At 43.3% G+C, this 12876-nt stretch overlaps 1 protein-coding gene across 1 annotated transcript; it reads left to right on the forward strand.

Annotated features, from left to right (window-relative positions):
• The first annotated feature begins 1908 nt into the window (after window positions 1–1908).
• Window positions 1909–4074, forward strand: PRR18 (proline rich 18). Its single transcript, XM_024205798.1, has one exon. It carries the CDS (start codon window positions 2061–2063, stop codon window positions 2766–2768), a length of 708 nt encoding a protein of 235 aa, XP_024061566.1. The 5' UTR covers window positions 1909–2060; the 3' UTR covers window positions 2769–4074.
• Window positions 4075–12876: the final 8802 nt, after the last annotated feature.

Consider the following 12876-nt stretch of genomic DNA (forward strand, 5'->3'; position numbering starts at 1 on the left):
GTGAATAGTAGCAATTAATTTCCAGCTGATTAAATCAATATACATTTAACCCTTCATTTTAGTAGTTACATGGCCTCATTGTATTTATCCTCCCAGCACTCCTGTGAGGTAGGGAAGTACTACTATCCTCATTGTATGAGGTATAGAGGCACATGTTGAGCAAGTGACTTGTCCACAGTCCCACAGGAAATCTGTGGTGAAGCAGGGAATTCCAGGTCTCCCAAATCCCAGGCCAGTATCCTAAAAACTGGGTCATCCTTACTCTCCTGCTTTTAACATCTTATCTGATTTGGCTTTAACAATTGTCCTTGTTTCCACATTTTCCTCAACTAGAATACCATCTTCTGAAACATTGTCTTTAAGCCATATGATCGCCCTTTGCAAACAGTCCTGCAAAATATTTCTCTGGTGTGGTTGCCCACATTCAATCACTAGCTGTTGTGGACTGTCTTCTTATAACTATGATATAGCTACTTTGTTGGCCTACTTGAAAGAATAACTTTGATTATCTTCCACTGTTGCTCTGACTACTTTTCTTTCTACACTCCGGGTGATCTCATCCATGCTCTTGGTGAACATTACGTAACCACTGCTCTCGGCGGCAGACTAATGTAATTCTCCACCCCAACCAGTCTTACATCTCAGCTTGTCTTACTGATATCTTCTCCTAGCTGTTCTACCCAATCCTCTCACTAATCTAACTTCTCATTTTTTCCTCCTAGGCTATCTCTCTTCCCTTATCACTGCTGACAACTTCACTGTCCTCCCCATTGCTCATGTTTGCAAGCTGTTTTATGTAACTTTTTAAACTGGTCCCATAGTCAGTTAGTATAAGGGACGGATATATTGGTTTCTCTTCTTACCCATCCATTCAGTTGGCTGGACTTTAATATTGGAATTATCGTGGGAAAACTAACTAAAAAATGAGTAATACTTTGTTGTGAAAGCAGTGAGGTGAGTTATGACTGGGGGGGGAGGGGGCGGCGGCAACTGTGGGTATGTCCAAAACTTCATTTTGATTGCCTGGGTGAGCCTTTTTGATGTCACAGCCCTGCAGCAGCTCTTACCAGTGACCATCCTGAGGAACAGCAGCTCCCTTCTTCTACCATACTCAGCTGGTAGAGGTTAAGTCTAGGAACAAGACAAAGATAAGAGATTAGGAAGGAGGGGGGAGCTTAAAAGAGGCTGGTGGCTAGGGCAAGGAGAGTGTGAATGAAGGATGAGGGGCTGAAAATGTAATGAAACTTCCACTGTACCAGCTTATGTCAGGAGAAATTTATGTCCCTTGTAGGTCTCTCTAAATTTACTTATGAATGTAAAAAGGAAGTGGCAGCTATGGACTAGTTCACAACATTTTAGTAGAGAAGATGAACTAGTAAATTATAAATAGCTGTTACAAGGGTGAGGAGAGCATGTGGAGGACAGCAAAAAGGGAAAGTGACCATCTGAATAGATAAGGGAAGCATTTACAGTTTCTAAATTTGAACAATATATATAATTATTACAATAGAAATATATTTAAGTGACTTTTTAATGTAAAAAGCAGTGACCCCCTGCAAGGGCTGCAGTAGGAGGGCATTAGTATTGCCATAGCACTAGCTTTTAAAATAAATCCTGAAATTCTGTGTCCTAATAGTTTACAGATGTAAATTCCATAGTCTTGCTCGAACGGTGCTTACAGCTCTTGCGAACGTTCTGGGGGTTGTGTTTTGACGTCTCTGCCTCTTCCTCCTCACAGCTACTCTTTCCTCTTATTTTAATACTTAAAAAAAATCACGTCCCTTCTTTCCATCACTGCTCAAAGTGGGAGGTGAGCCGCAGCCCTCCCCGGTGAGTGCTTTCCCCCGCCCACTGAGCCCCGCCTCCCGCTCAGCCTCGCTGCTGCGTGTCTGTCTCATTCATCGGGAGCCAGCGACGGAGCCTGGAGGTCCTAGCACGGTCGCGCTCTCCTATGGAGCTGCAGCCGGGACCGATCCGTCCGCGGGGGATGCTTGGCCCTGCGCGGGGTGCGATCTGCCCTGAGCAGCTGTGAGGAGCAGAGGGGGTCTCCCGGCACCACCATGTCCCTGCCGCCCATCCTGCCTCCCCCCGCCCCGGCCGCTATCCCCGCCGCCCCCCGAGCGCAGCCCAGGAAGCCGGCGGCTCCCAGGAAGGCAGCGCCACCGCCCGCCGAGGAGAAGCCACCGAGGAAGCCGCGGGGGGCGCCCCCGGAGCGGGCCGGTCCCTTCCCCAGCTCCTGGCCCTGCACCTCTCTGCAGAGGCAGCAACCGCGGAGGCCGGCCCCGGCCCCGCCACAGCCCCGCGGCCGCTCCTGCGAGACCCTGTGCGCGGCGGCGGGGCCGGAGGCGGGGGCTGGAGAGGCCGCTCTGCGCTTCTCGCTCAGCCTCCCCCCCGAGGCGGCCCTGGTGCTGCAGCGCCGCAGCCTGGAGAAGCAGCGGGGGCGGCCGAGCCCCTCCTCCGCCACCGAGCGCCTCCTGCCGGGCTCCCGGAGCAAGGCGGCCCCGGCGGTGGGGGGCTCGGCGCGGAGAGGGGCCCGGGCCGGGCTGGGGTCCAGCCCCGGGGACCTGCGCGCCCTGCTGAAGATCTCGCTGCTGAACGAGCGGCACCGCTACGACGACGTGGAGTACGAGGAGGAGGCGGCGCCGGGGGCCGTGGCGGACGAGGGGCTGGTGCGCAAATGCACCGAGTGGCTGCGCGGGGTGGAGAGCGCGGCCGGCCGGGACCGGGCCGACAAGCTGGAGACCCTGCCCCACCTGGGGGCCCTCTGAGCCTTGGGTGGCACCTGCCTGCCCCGCCGCACGCACCCAGGGAGCGCGCAGCCCCCGCCCCTCCTCGCAGCAATAGCCGGGGGGGGCTTCCCATGTGATGTGCCCCGCAGCGGGGTTCTTCCGCTCTCTCCATTGAACCCCCGGGAAGCTGGACAGCACCGTATCCTGCTCCAAAGCCACCTCACGTGTTCGTCTCCCCAGACTCAGAGCCGCGGAGAGCGGAGTTTTAGTGCCGGGTTTGACCGCCCGCCCTGCTGCTATCCCCGCCTGAGGAAACTGACTTGCGCTTTGACCCCCTGGGGGCTGGCGGCTGTTCCAGGCGCTACATAAACGGGAAAAAATGTATTTATAGCTGCTGTGTACTGTGTATTTTCATTCACATCTTGTGGGGAGAGAAAAAAATGGGGGCTGACTAATCAGTGTTGTATAGATGCTTCTCCTCATCCGGCTGGATTGCTGGATGCTTTTTATCTGAAATCAGGAGACAGAGTTTCTAGTGGATGATGGACAGGACCGGGAGGTTAAAACCTGCACGTGGGGGTGTTTGAATGTGATCAAATGTGAGCAGAAACAGAGACAAACGTTCTCAGCTAGTTAACTTACTGTAATGCAACAGGTGCTTAATCTGCTGTATTCACTTCAGTGTTTTTTGTAGCAAAAGCTGACTCCTGACATTTGCAGGAATTGTTTATGATCTCTGGGTTAGGGTAGGGAGAGGAAGATGGGAGAAACTTGTTAAAACTATAGAGCCTTTATCAGAAACTATCACAAAAGTGTCTTTGTGTTAAACAACAAAGGGCAGTCAAGCAAAAAGGAAAACAAAACTGCTGCACAATACAGGCCCTCAAGACAAAGTGTTCAGTTACTGAAGGATAAATGTATTGATTTCCTTTTGAAAAGAAACTCCTTTGTAAATAGAGTTAGAGTACATTGATTTTGTCTTATTTGTACATAAAGGAACATTTTTATTTATTTGAATAAATGATTAAAGCCTTTTGTGTTGCAACAGCAGCACCTTTGTAACTGTGAATGGGGCTGTTTCTTAATCTGTTGCAGGCATCTGACTATTTAGTTGTGGGATTGAGAGAAAGATAAGCAGTGATTACACAAAGATAAAGATGGGCTGATAATATGTAGAGAATGTGCAGCTTATTTAGGATAATTTTATTTCCTTTCTAGACTAAAATGTCCAGAAGATTTAAAACGTAAGGAATTGGAACCAAAACCCTTACAGGTAGGGGCCTACCAAATTCACAGCTATGAAAAACATGTCACGGACCATGAAAAGTGGTCTTCTGTGTGCTTTTACCCTATACTATACAGATTTCAGAGGAGAGACCAGCATTTCTCAAATTGGGGGTCTGGACCCAAAAGGGAGTTGGAGCAGGGTCTCAACAAGATTATTTTAGGGGGGGTCACAGTATTGCCACCCATATTTCTGTGCTGCCTTCAGAGCTGGGCAACCGGAGAGCGGTGGCTGCTGTCTGGGAGCCCAGCTCTGAATGCAGAGCCGCCGCCAGCAGCAGCACAGAAGTAAGGGTGGTGTGGTAGAGCTGGGATCCCGGCCAGCAGCCACCGCTTTCTAGCTGCCCAGCTCTGAAGGCAGCACCGCCGCCCGCACCAGCACGGAAGTAAGGGTAGCAGTACAATCACCTCCCCTACAATAACCCTGTGACCCCCCCAACTCCTTTTTGGGTCAGGACCCCGACAATTACACTGTGATGTTTCAGATTTAAATAGCTGAAATCATGAAATTTACTATTTTTAAAAACCCTATGATCGTGAAATTGACCAAAATGGACCATGCATTTGGTAGGGCCCTACTTATAGAAATATGAATTAAATCTAATGATTGTGTTCAAATAAGCATAATCGTGCTGATTCAATTAGATGGATAGCTGGCCATGATTTAGGGAGTGTGCAGAACAGAGCAGGTTAAGATGAGCACTTCAACTGGTTTGCGCTCAACATGCAGAGCTGTAGCTCTACATATGTGTGTTTTTTATATATATATATATATATATATATATAGCACTTACCTGGGTGTACAGTTTGAAAAAAGTGGCATTGTGCATGAACAGTGTATGAATGTTCTAACACTTATAATCACATTGTCTAAATTAAACTCTTTCCAACATGTTTAAGGGCACTTGTCTTGATTGAAAAAAATGAGATTTTAAAGTTGCTACATGCTAAACATATTTTAGTGGAGGTGGGGACCCTTTCTCTCTGCTCCACACTATACAAAAACTTTAAAATGCACAGCAAAATAGTATTTAACCAAAAATTTCCCCCATCATTGAGGCTGGGAACAAATGTAAAAAATGTCAGTTGAAAGGACAGTGCCGGCAGTAGGCATAAGCAGACTAAGCAATTGTTTAGGGCCCTGAGTCGCTAAAGGGGGCCCCCTATTTGCCTTTTTAGTAAGTGTTAGGGGGGCCCAAAATATTCCTGTTTAGGGCCCCCAATGGGTTAGCAATGCCTCTGAAGGGGTAAGTCTTTAAATAAAGTTAAGGGTGTGAAAACAGGCTGATAACTAAAGAGTCTCCTCAGCTACTTGTTGCCACCACAATACTATAATTTACTAACTTAGAAAATTCATAAGTAAATACTTAAGATGCTGTGGCAAACCTTTCACAAGAAATACATTTGTTTAAACATTTATGAACATGTTAACTTGAATTTATCAAGTATGCTGTAAAGTGCTACTTAGTGTTAGAAATTAAAAACTATAAATGTTGCTTTGATGTAAAATGTTTCATGGTACTTTAGGAAAGATTCACTTTTTATGCAAATTGGTTTTAGCTTTTTATGCAGTGGATTACTCTGACATTAAAGCAGCAGAGCAGAAAAAAATTGTCTATGTTTGCAATGCCATGAACTCCCAGGAGATTTTGTTTTTACAGTTAAATTGCTCAAAGTGATAGTGTATTTTAGCTTCATTTTAAATGACATTTCATTATTGAAATAGCTCTTTGATTTTGTTCCAGAAAGTTGGGCCTTTTCATACTTTCCCAATATAAGCCACAAAACCTATATGTCTGGATTTCTACTAATTAAATACCAGAGTACTGGTGGCCATTGTAAAAATAATTCACTAATCTATCGCAAATGTGAAATAGTTGTGCTCACAAGCCCAGAGAAAAATGTGGTGCATGAGAAAATAAATCAAAAAATTTAATGTTATTAAAAATCAATTTAGAGGCTGCTTTGTAATATTGTGTATGAAATGTAACTGCCACTTAAAATTTCCTTGCCATCTTTTAAACAATGCATTGCATATGCCTCTGCCATAGCTGTTTGATTTAATTTTCAGTACAGCAAGAATATTAGCACCTTGAATCCATTCAGCCCTAGCAAATAGAAATTCCCTACACAAATCTGATTTCTACTGGATCAGTCTCAGACATTCCTTTTATGGCCTCAGTGAAACAATAGTTGAAGTTTCAGTTGGATTTTCTTTTCTTTTTGGCATCATTAATTGTAAGGTACCACATTAGTCTGTTTTGGAAATTACTACTTATGGTTAAAGACAACTGCAATGTACTTTTATATACAAATATATTTAATCAGTACATCTAGTTGCAAAGAAAAGTCAATCACTTTTAAAGTATCAAGTATAAAAAAAATCTCTTATATATTTGGAACTTGCTAAGTTCAGTGTGAGGTGAGAATTCAACTCTTATGAATTCCTGACAGCAGCAGAAATTCTTGGTAGCATGATTTTATTCCATATGAAATCAAGTGAAATGAATTTAAAGGGAATATTACATCATGAAAAAATATGGAACACCTGAAGGCTAGTACTTGCTGTTGGAGGTAGGTGGGGAAACAAAATTCCAAAGACTCAAAGCATCAAGGAATTTATTATCCCTAATTGCTAATCTGATTGAAAATATCCAGTTTGAAGATTGCCAGTAGCATTTTTCGGAAGAATTAATTTGTGCAAAGGTACCCAGCTTTTACTGCATTTTGGGCTAGTGCACCACTGTGCCTTTGAATTAGAGATGGGCCTGAACCACTGGCTTAAGATTTGGGTCCAGATATTAAGGGTTACCAGTTTCTCAGATGTTTGAACCCATGAATTTGGTTTGTGTGCCTCTCCATTTTAGGTGCACAGTAAGCAGAAACCAACTTTACTTGAAATGAATATTTAGTGTTATTGACTGGAAGGATAACAAAAATTGATGTTCATCTAAATGTGTCCATAAACCTCTACCTTATAACCAATGTTTTCAGAAGTGTAACATGTTTTCCTTTGTACAGTAGTATTCTAAAGGTGAGATGGATGCAGAGGTTCAGCAACTGTTATTCACCTATGAGCCAGACAGGAAGTACAAACATTCATATGCTACAATCATCTTGTTGGCTCTTCAAAGAAGTACAGTAGCTTTCAGTGAACTCTGCTGAAGCCAGTGCTAATACATATGTTTGCTTATGCCATCTGATTGGCTAATATAGCTTCAGACCTCAGTACTCATTTGTGAGGTAAACTCTAGAAAATGACATCACGAGAATGTTTTCATTCATTCAACTTTTACACTGAACATACCAATAGCATTTCTAGTGGTCTGGATGCTGAGCCTCCCTGTCTTGCTTTGGGTCAGTTACTTTATGTGTTTTCCATCTGTAAAAAGGAGAACTTCACTCTCAGGGATGTTGTGAGTATTCATTAATGTTTGTAAAGTGCTTTGAAGAAGAAAAATGTTAAGTATTTTATTTCCTGTTACTACAGTATTATACTATTTCTTTGTTGGTGCATCACTGGACCTGTCAAAAGTTAACAAGCTCTTTAAACCTGTTTAAATTGTTAGTGCAGGCAGGATGTACCTAAAATGACACTGCACTCCATCTACATCTTTTGCAAACCACTTTCCTATGCAAAGATTTCCCCTTCACAACAGAATCCATCAATTTGTGGTTAGTGAATATTTTTCTGTTTTTTGTGAGTTGACTTGATTTTGTTTGAAAAGGTGCCACATGTGATTGAGAAAGATGGACTCCTTTTTAAGACATTGGAGATGATTTTATCCTTCAAGAAGTGTGCATATCATGAACCTCTAGATATTTTTTCACAGATAAAATATGTCCTTAATTAATTGCGCTGTTAAACAACAATGGAATACCATTTATTTTAAATATTTTTGGATGTTTACTACATTTTCAAATATATTAATTTCAATTACAACACAATACAAAGTGTACAGTGCTCACTTTTATATTTATTTTTTATTACAAATATTTGCACTGTAAAAAAAGTATTTTTCAATTCACCTAATACAAGTACAGTAGTGCAATCTCTTTATCATGAAAGTTGAACTTACAAAAGTAGAATTATGTACAAAAAAACCTGCATTCAAAAATAAAACAATGCAAAACTTTAGAGCCTACAAGTCCACTCAGTCCTACTTCTGGGTCAGCCAATCACTCAGACAAACAAGGGTTGGTTACAATTTGCAGGAGATAATGCTGCCTGCTTCTTGTTTACAATGTCACCTGAAAGTGAGAACAGGCATTCACATGGCACTGTTATAGCTGGCGTTGCAAGATATTTACATGCCAGATGCGCTAAAGATTTATATGTCCTTTCGTGCTTCAACCACCATTCTAGAGGATATGCTTCCATGCTCATGATGAGTTCTGCTTGATAACGATCCAAAGCAGTGTGGACTGACGCATATTCATTTTCATCATCTGAGTCAGATGCCACCAGCAGAAGGTTGATTTTCTTTTTTGGTGGTTTGGGTTCTGTAGTTTCCACATTAGAGTGTTACTCTTTTAAGACTTCTAAAAGCATGCTTCACACCTCATCCCTCTCAGGGTATGTCTACACCCAGCCGCTAGTTCGGCGGCTGGCAATCGAAGTTCTGGGTTCGACTTATCGTGTCTTGTCTGGATGCGATAAGTCAAACCCGGAAGTGCTCGCCGTCGACTGCGGTAGTCCAGCTAGACGTGAGGAGTACCGCGGAGTCGACGGGGGAGCCTGCCTGCCGCGTGTGGACCGAGGTAAGATCGAACTAAGGTACTTCGAACTTCAGCTACGTTATTCACGTAGCTGAAGTTGCGTACCTTAGTTCGATTTGGGGGGTGAGTGTAGACCAAGCCTCAGATTTTGGATGGCACTTCAGATTCTTAAACCTTGGGTCGAGTGCTGAAGCTATTTTTAGAAATCTCGCATCGGTATCTTCTTTGCATTTTGTCAAATCTGCTGTGAGTGTTCTTAAAACGAACATGTGTTGGGTCATCATCCGAGACTGCTATAACATGAAATATATGCAGAATGCAGGTAAAACCGAACAGGAGACATACAATTCTCCCCCCCAAGAAGTACAGTCACAAATTTAATTGACACATTATTTTTTTAATGAGCATCATCAGCATGGAAGCATGTCCTCTGGAATAGTGGCCGAAGCATGAAGGGGCATATGAAGGTTGAGCATATCTGGCATGTAAATACCTTGCAACGCTGGCTACAAAAGTGCTATGTGAACGCCTGTTCTCACTTTCAGGTGACATTGTAAATAAGAAGCAGACAGCAATATCTCCCATCAATGTAAACAAACTTGTTTGTCTTAGCGATTGGCAGAATAAAAAGTAGGACTGAGTGGACTTGTATGCTCTAATGTTTTACACTGTTTTGTTTTTGAGTGCAGTTATGTAAACAAAAACAATATGCATTTGTAAGTTACACTTTCATTATAAAGAGATTGCACTTCAGTACTTGTATGAGGTGATTGAAAAATGCTATTTCTTTTATCATTTTTACAGTACATATATTTGTAATAAAAAATAATATAAATTGAGCACTGTGCACTTTGTATTCTGTGCTGTAATTGAAATCAATATTGAAAATGTAGAAAAACATCCAAAAATATTTAATAAATTTCAATTGGTATTCTATTGTTATAAGTGTGATTAATTACGATTAATTTTTTTGAGTTAATCGTGTGAGTTAACTGCGATTAATTGACAGCCCTCATCCTTTCCTTTTAATCCAGTGTATCCCAGTTTATTAACCAATAATCTAGATTGCAGTAAAACATAATAAAACTTTACATATTTATTTAATCTATGACTAGGATAACATATGTTTTTTGCTCATTTACAGGCCACAATAGGGTTCATAAAGGAGCAGTTGTAACAGTTGGGCTGACATATTTACCCTAATTGTAAACTCAGTTGTAACAAGTATGTAAAAGTTTATAAAATAATACAATAATCTATAATAACCAATGTTAATGGAAAATAGGTCAAGTTGGTTTTTATAATGAATGTTACAAACAGGTGCAAAAAACAAATAGAGACACTCCATTTGTCCAAACAAATAAAAAGTCCATGTTAATATAATTCCAGGACTATATATAATACTAAAAACAGAATATATAAAACCAAAAATTAATAAATTAGTGTGTCACATTTAAGCATAATTAGTAAACAAAATAATGAGAGGATGGGCTATTCCATCATCACTCCCTTTGTGGCTCCTTAAAGAAAGACTAAGGGCTGGTCTGGTCTGGACGCGATAAATCGAACCAGGAAGTGCTCGCCGTCAACTGTGGTACTCCAGCTCAACGAGAGGAGTACCGCGGAGTCGACGGGGGAGCCTGCCTGCCGCGTGTGGACCACGTCTGAACCGCGGTAAGTTCGAAGTAAGGTATGTCGACTTCAGCTACGTTATTCACGTAGCTGAAGTTGCGTACCTTACTTCGACTTGGGGGGTTAGTGTAGACCAGGCCTTAGAGGAAAAAATAGGGAAAAACAGATGAAGGCTACTGAAGCGAGCTTCACCATCATGGCTGCTCTCCTGACCATTTCCTGGGACCCCAGATCTTTGTCACCCTGATCCTGAGAGGTGTCCTTACCAGACCAACCAAAGAGAGGGACCCCGCCAGCGTCCCCTCTACTTCCTCCAGCTAAATCCCAAACACCACCTGGGGTCAAATAAAATCAGACTTTAACAGCAGCAACACCTCCAGCTCATCTCAGCTAACTTCTCTTTTCTGCAAAAGGACAGGTATTACCATCTTGAATACCATCTAAGACAGCAGTTCTTAACCAGGGGTTTGTGGCCCCAAGCTGGTTTTAGGGTGCCGTGGAGCCCTGTGACTGAAGTGCAGGGCCCTGAGCCCTGGAACTCCCCCTAGAGCTAAACCCCCCAGCACCAGTGCCCCCCCCTGGAGCTGAAGCCAGGAGTGGAGCCAAGAGGCTAAAGCCCTGAGCCCTGGCGCCCCCCACCAGTACAGAAACTGGGAGTGGAGCCGCAGGGTTGAAGCCCCAAGCTCCGGCACTGCTCCCGAGTCTAAAGCCCTGAGCTCTCCCCCTCCCCCCGGCTGAAGCCCCGAGTCCCCTCCCCCGCACTCGGTGGCTGAAGGCAAGATCCCTAGCCCCTGCCCCCCAGAATTCAAGTATGTTGGGGGGGCCTCAGAAAGAAAAAGCTTGAGAAGCCCTGATCTAAGAGACTGCCAAACAAGGGGCGTTTTCCTTCTAAAACTCTCTCCAGCTACATGGAAAGGCAATAACCGATGTTATTAAAATGAAAGCCTTACTTAATACTTTACATTTCAAATGCTTTAACTGTTTTTCCTTCTTTTCTGTATCTTTAATAAAAGATTTAAAAAGATATTTAATAGTGTGTTTGCCATAGTACTAAGCAGCCTTACATCCATGTATACCAAACCTCTGACCTTGTTTAACGATGTTTAATGTTAGATGGTAACTGAGTTATGTGAACAGCTTTAGCCCATATATTCCATGTAAATGTATACAACACTGATACCCTGTTGGTGGAAGCAGTGGAATACCCCAGACTTGTTATGTTGAAATCTCCCAGGATGAAAAGGCCACACAGATATATAAGGCCCAAAACTAATCTCCTTACTTGCCTCCCTAGGAGTTTCACAGGTCACCTCTGGTCTAACCCACTCATCTGGTCACAGCCTGGACCTGATATTTGGCTTAGAGTAGAGGACATCACAACCCAGCCACTGTCTTGGACAGGCCATCACCAAATTAAGGCAGTGGGCAGAGCTCTGTGAGGTTACAAAACCCACAACCCTTATTTAACCACAAAGACTCCATCAAATTCCAAAGCATGCCAAATGACAGCAATGCTTTGTGCACAGAACAAGGAGTCAAGTATCTGGTGAACCCTTCTTATTGTACCCTTGCTTCAACCATGAATGTGCTGGCACCCAGACAGCCCCTTCCCATCACACACACACACGAATCTTGAGTTTCTGACCCTTTCTCTTCATTTGACACAGTGTGTTAGAAAACTGAGCACGGATGATGTAAAACAAAAGGCTGAAACGGACACATAACAAAGAACTTCTAAGCCTCTACTGAAGCTGCTACAGGCTCAGAGAACCTTCCTATTAGCCTCTACTGTAGTTGTCAAATCTTGCCCTAAGGAGCTGTCCAAGGGATTAATCGATCCTGAGTGCCTACAACCCACAACAGAACTCAGCACCAACCTCTGAGAAGACTATCATCCTAATTCGCTGAAAAGATCCAGTATATTCAGGAAGGTGTCTCAAACAGCATAACTCTGTTCTGCCTGACAAACAGCCTGCCTACATACATTCGCTCCTCAAGAAGTACTGGACACCCCAATGAATCACGACCAAGATCTGTGAATCCAACTCAGGACTTTCACGTACGATGAGATTCATGAGCAACTCATGCCACTCATGACCTGAACAGCCAATACCTCACTTAGAGAAGAAATCTCTCCTTTCTCCTTCGAACACACGGTAGTCTGACCAACACAAAAAATGTACCCTTGATATATAGGTTCTAGTCAATTACTATCCATTATCAAACCATCCCTTCCTAAGCAAGCTCATAAAGAAGGTAGACAAAGGTCAACTATACAATCATCTAATTCATGCGAATATCCTAGACCCAGCATAATCTGGATTCAGTCCAGGATATGGGATGGAAGTTGCTTTAGTGGCACTGATGGATGATCTTCTCCTGTGAATGGATAGAAGGCAAACATCCATTCCCATTCTCCTGGATCTATCTTCAGCATTTGACACTGTCAACCAGGAGACATGGTTTCAAGTATCAGAGGGGTAGCCGTGTTAGTCTGAATCTGTAAAAAGCA

Source organism: Terrapene carolina, unplaced genomic scaffold (genome assembly GCF_002925995.2).
Source record: "Terrapene carolina triunguis isolate 2854851 unplaced genomic scaffold, T_m_triunguis-2.0 Scaffold85, whole genome shotgun sequence".
NCBI lineage: Eukaryota > Metazoa > Chordata > Testudines > Emydidae > Terrapene > Terrapene triunguis.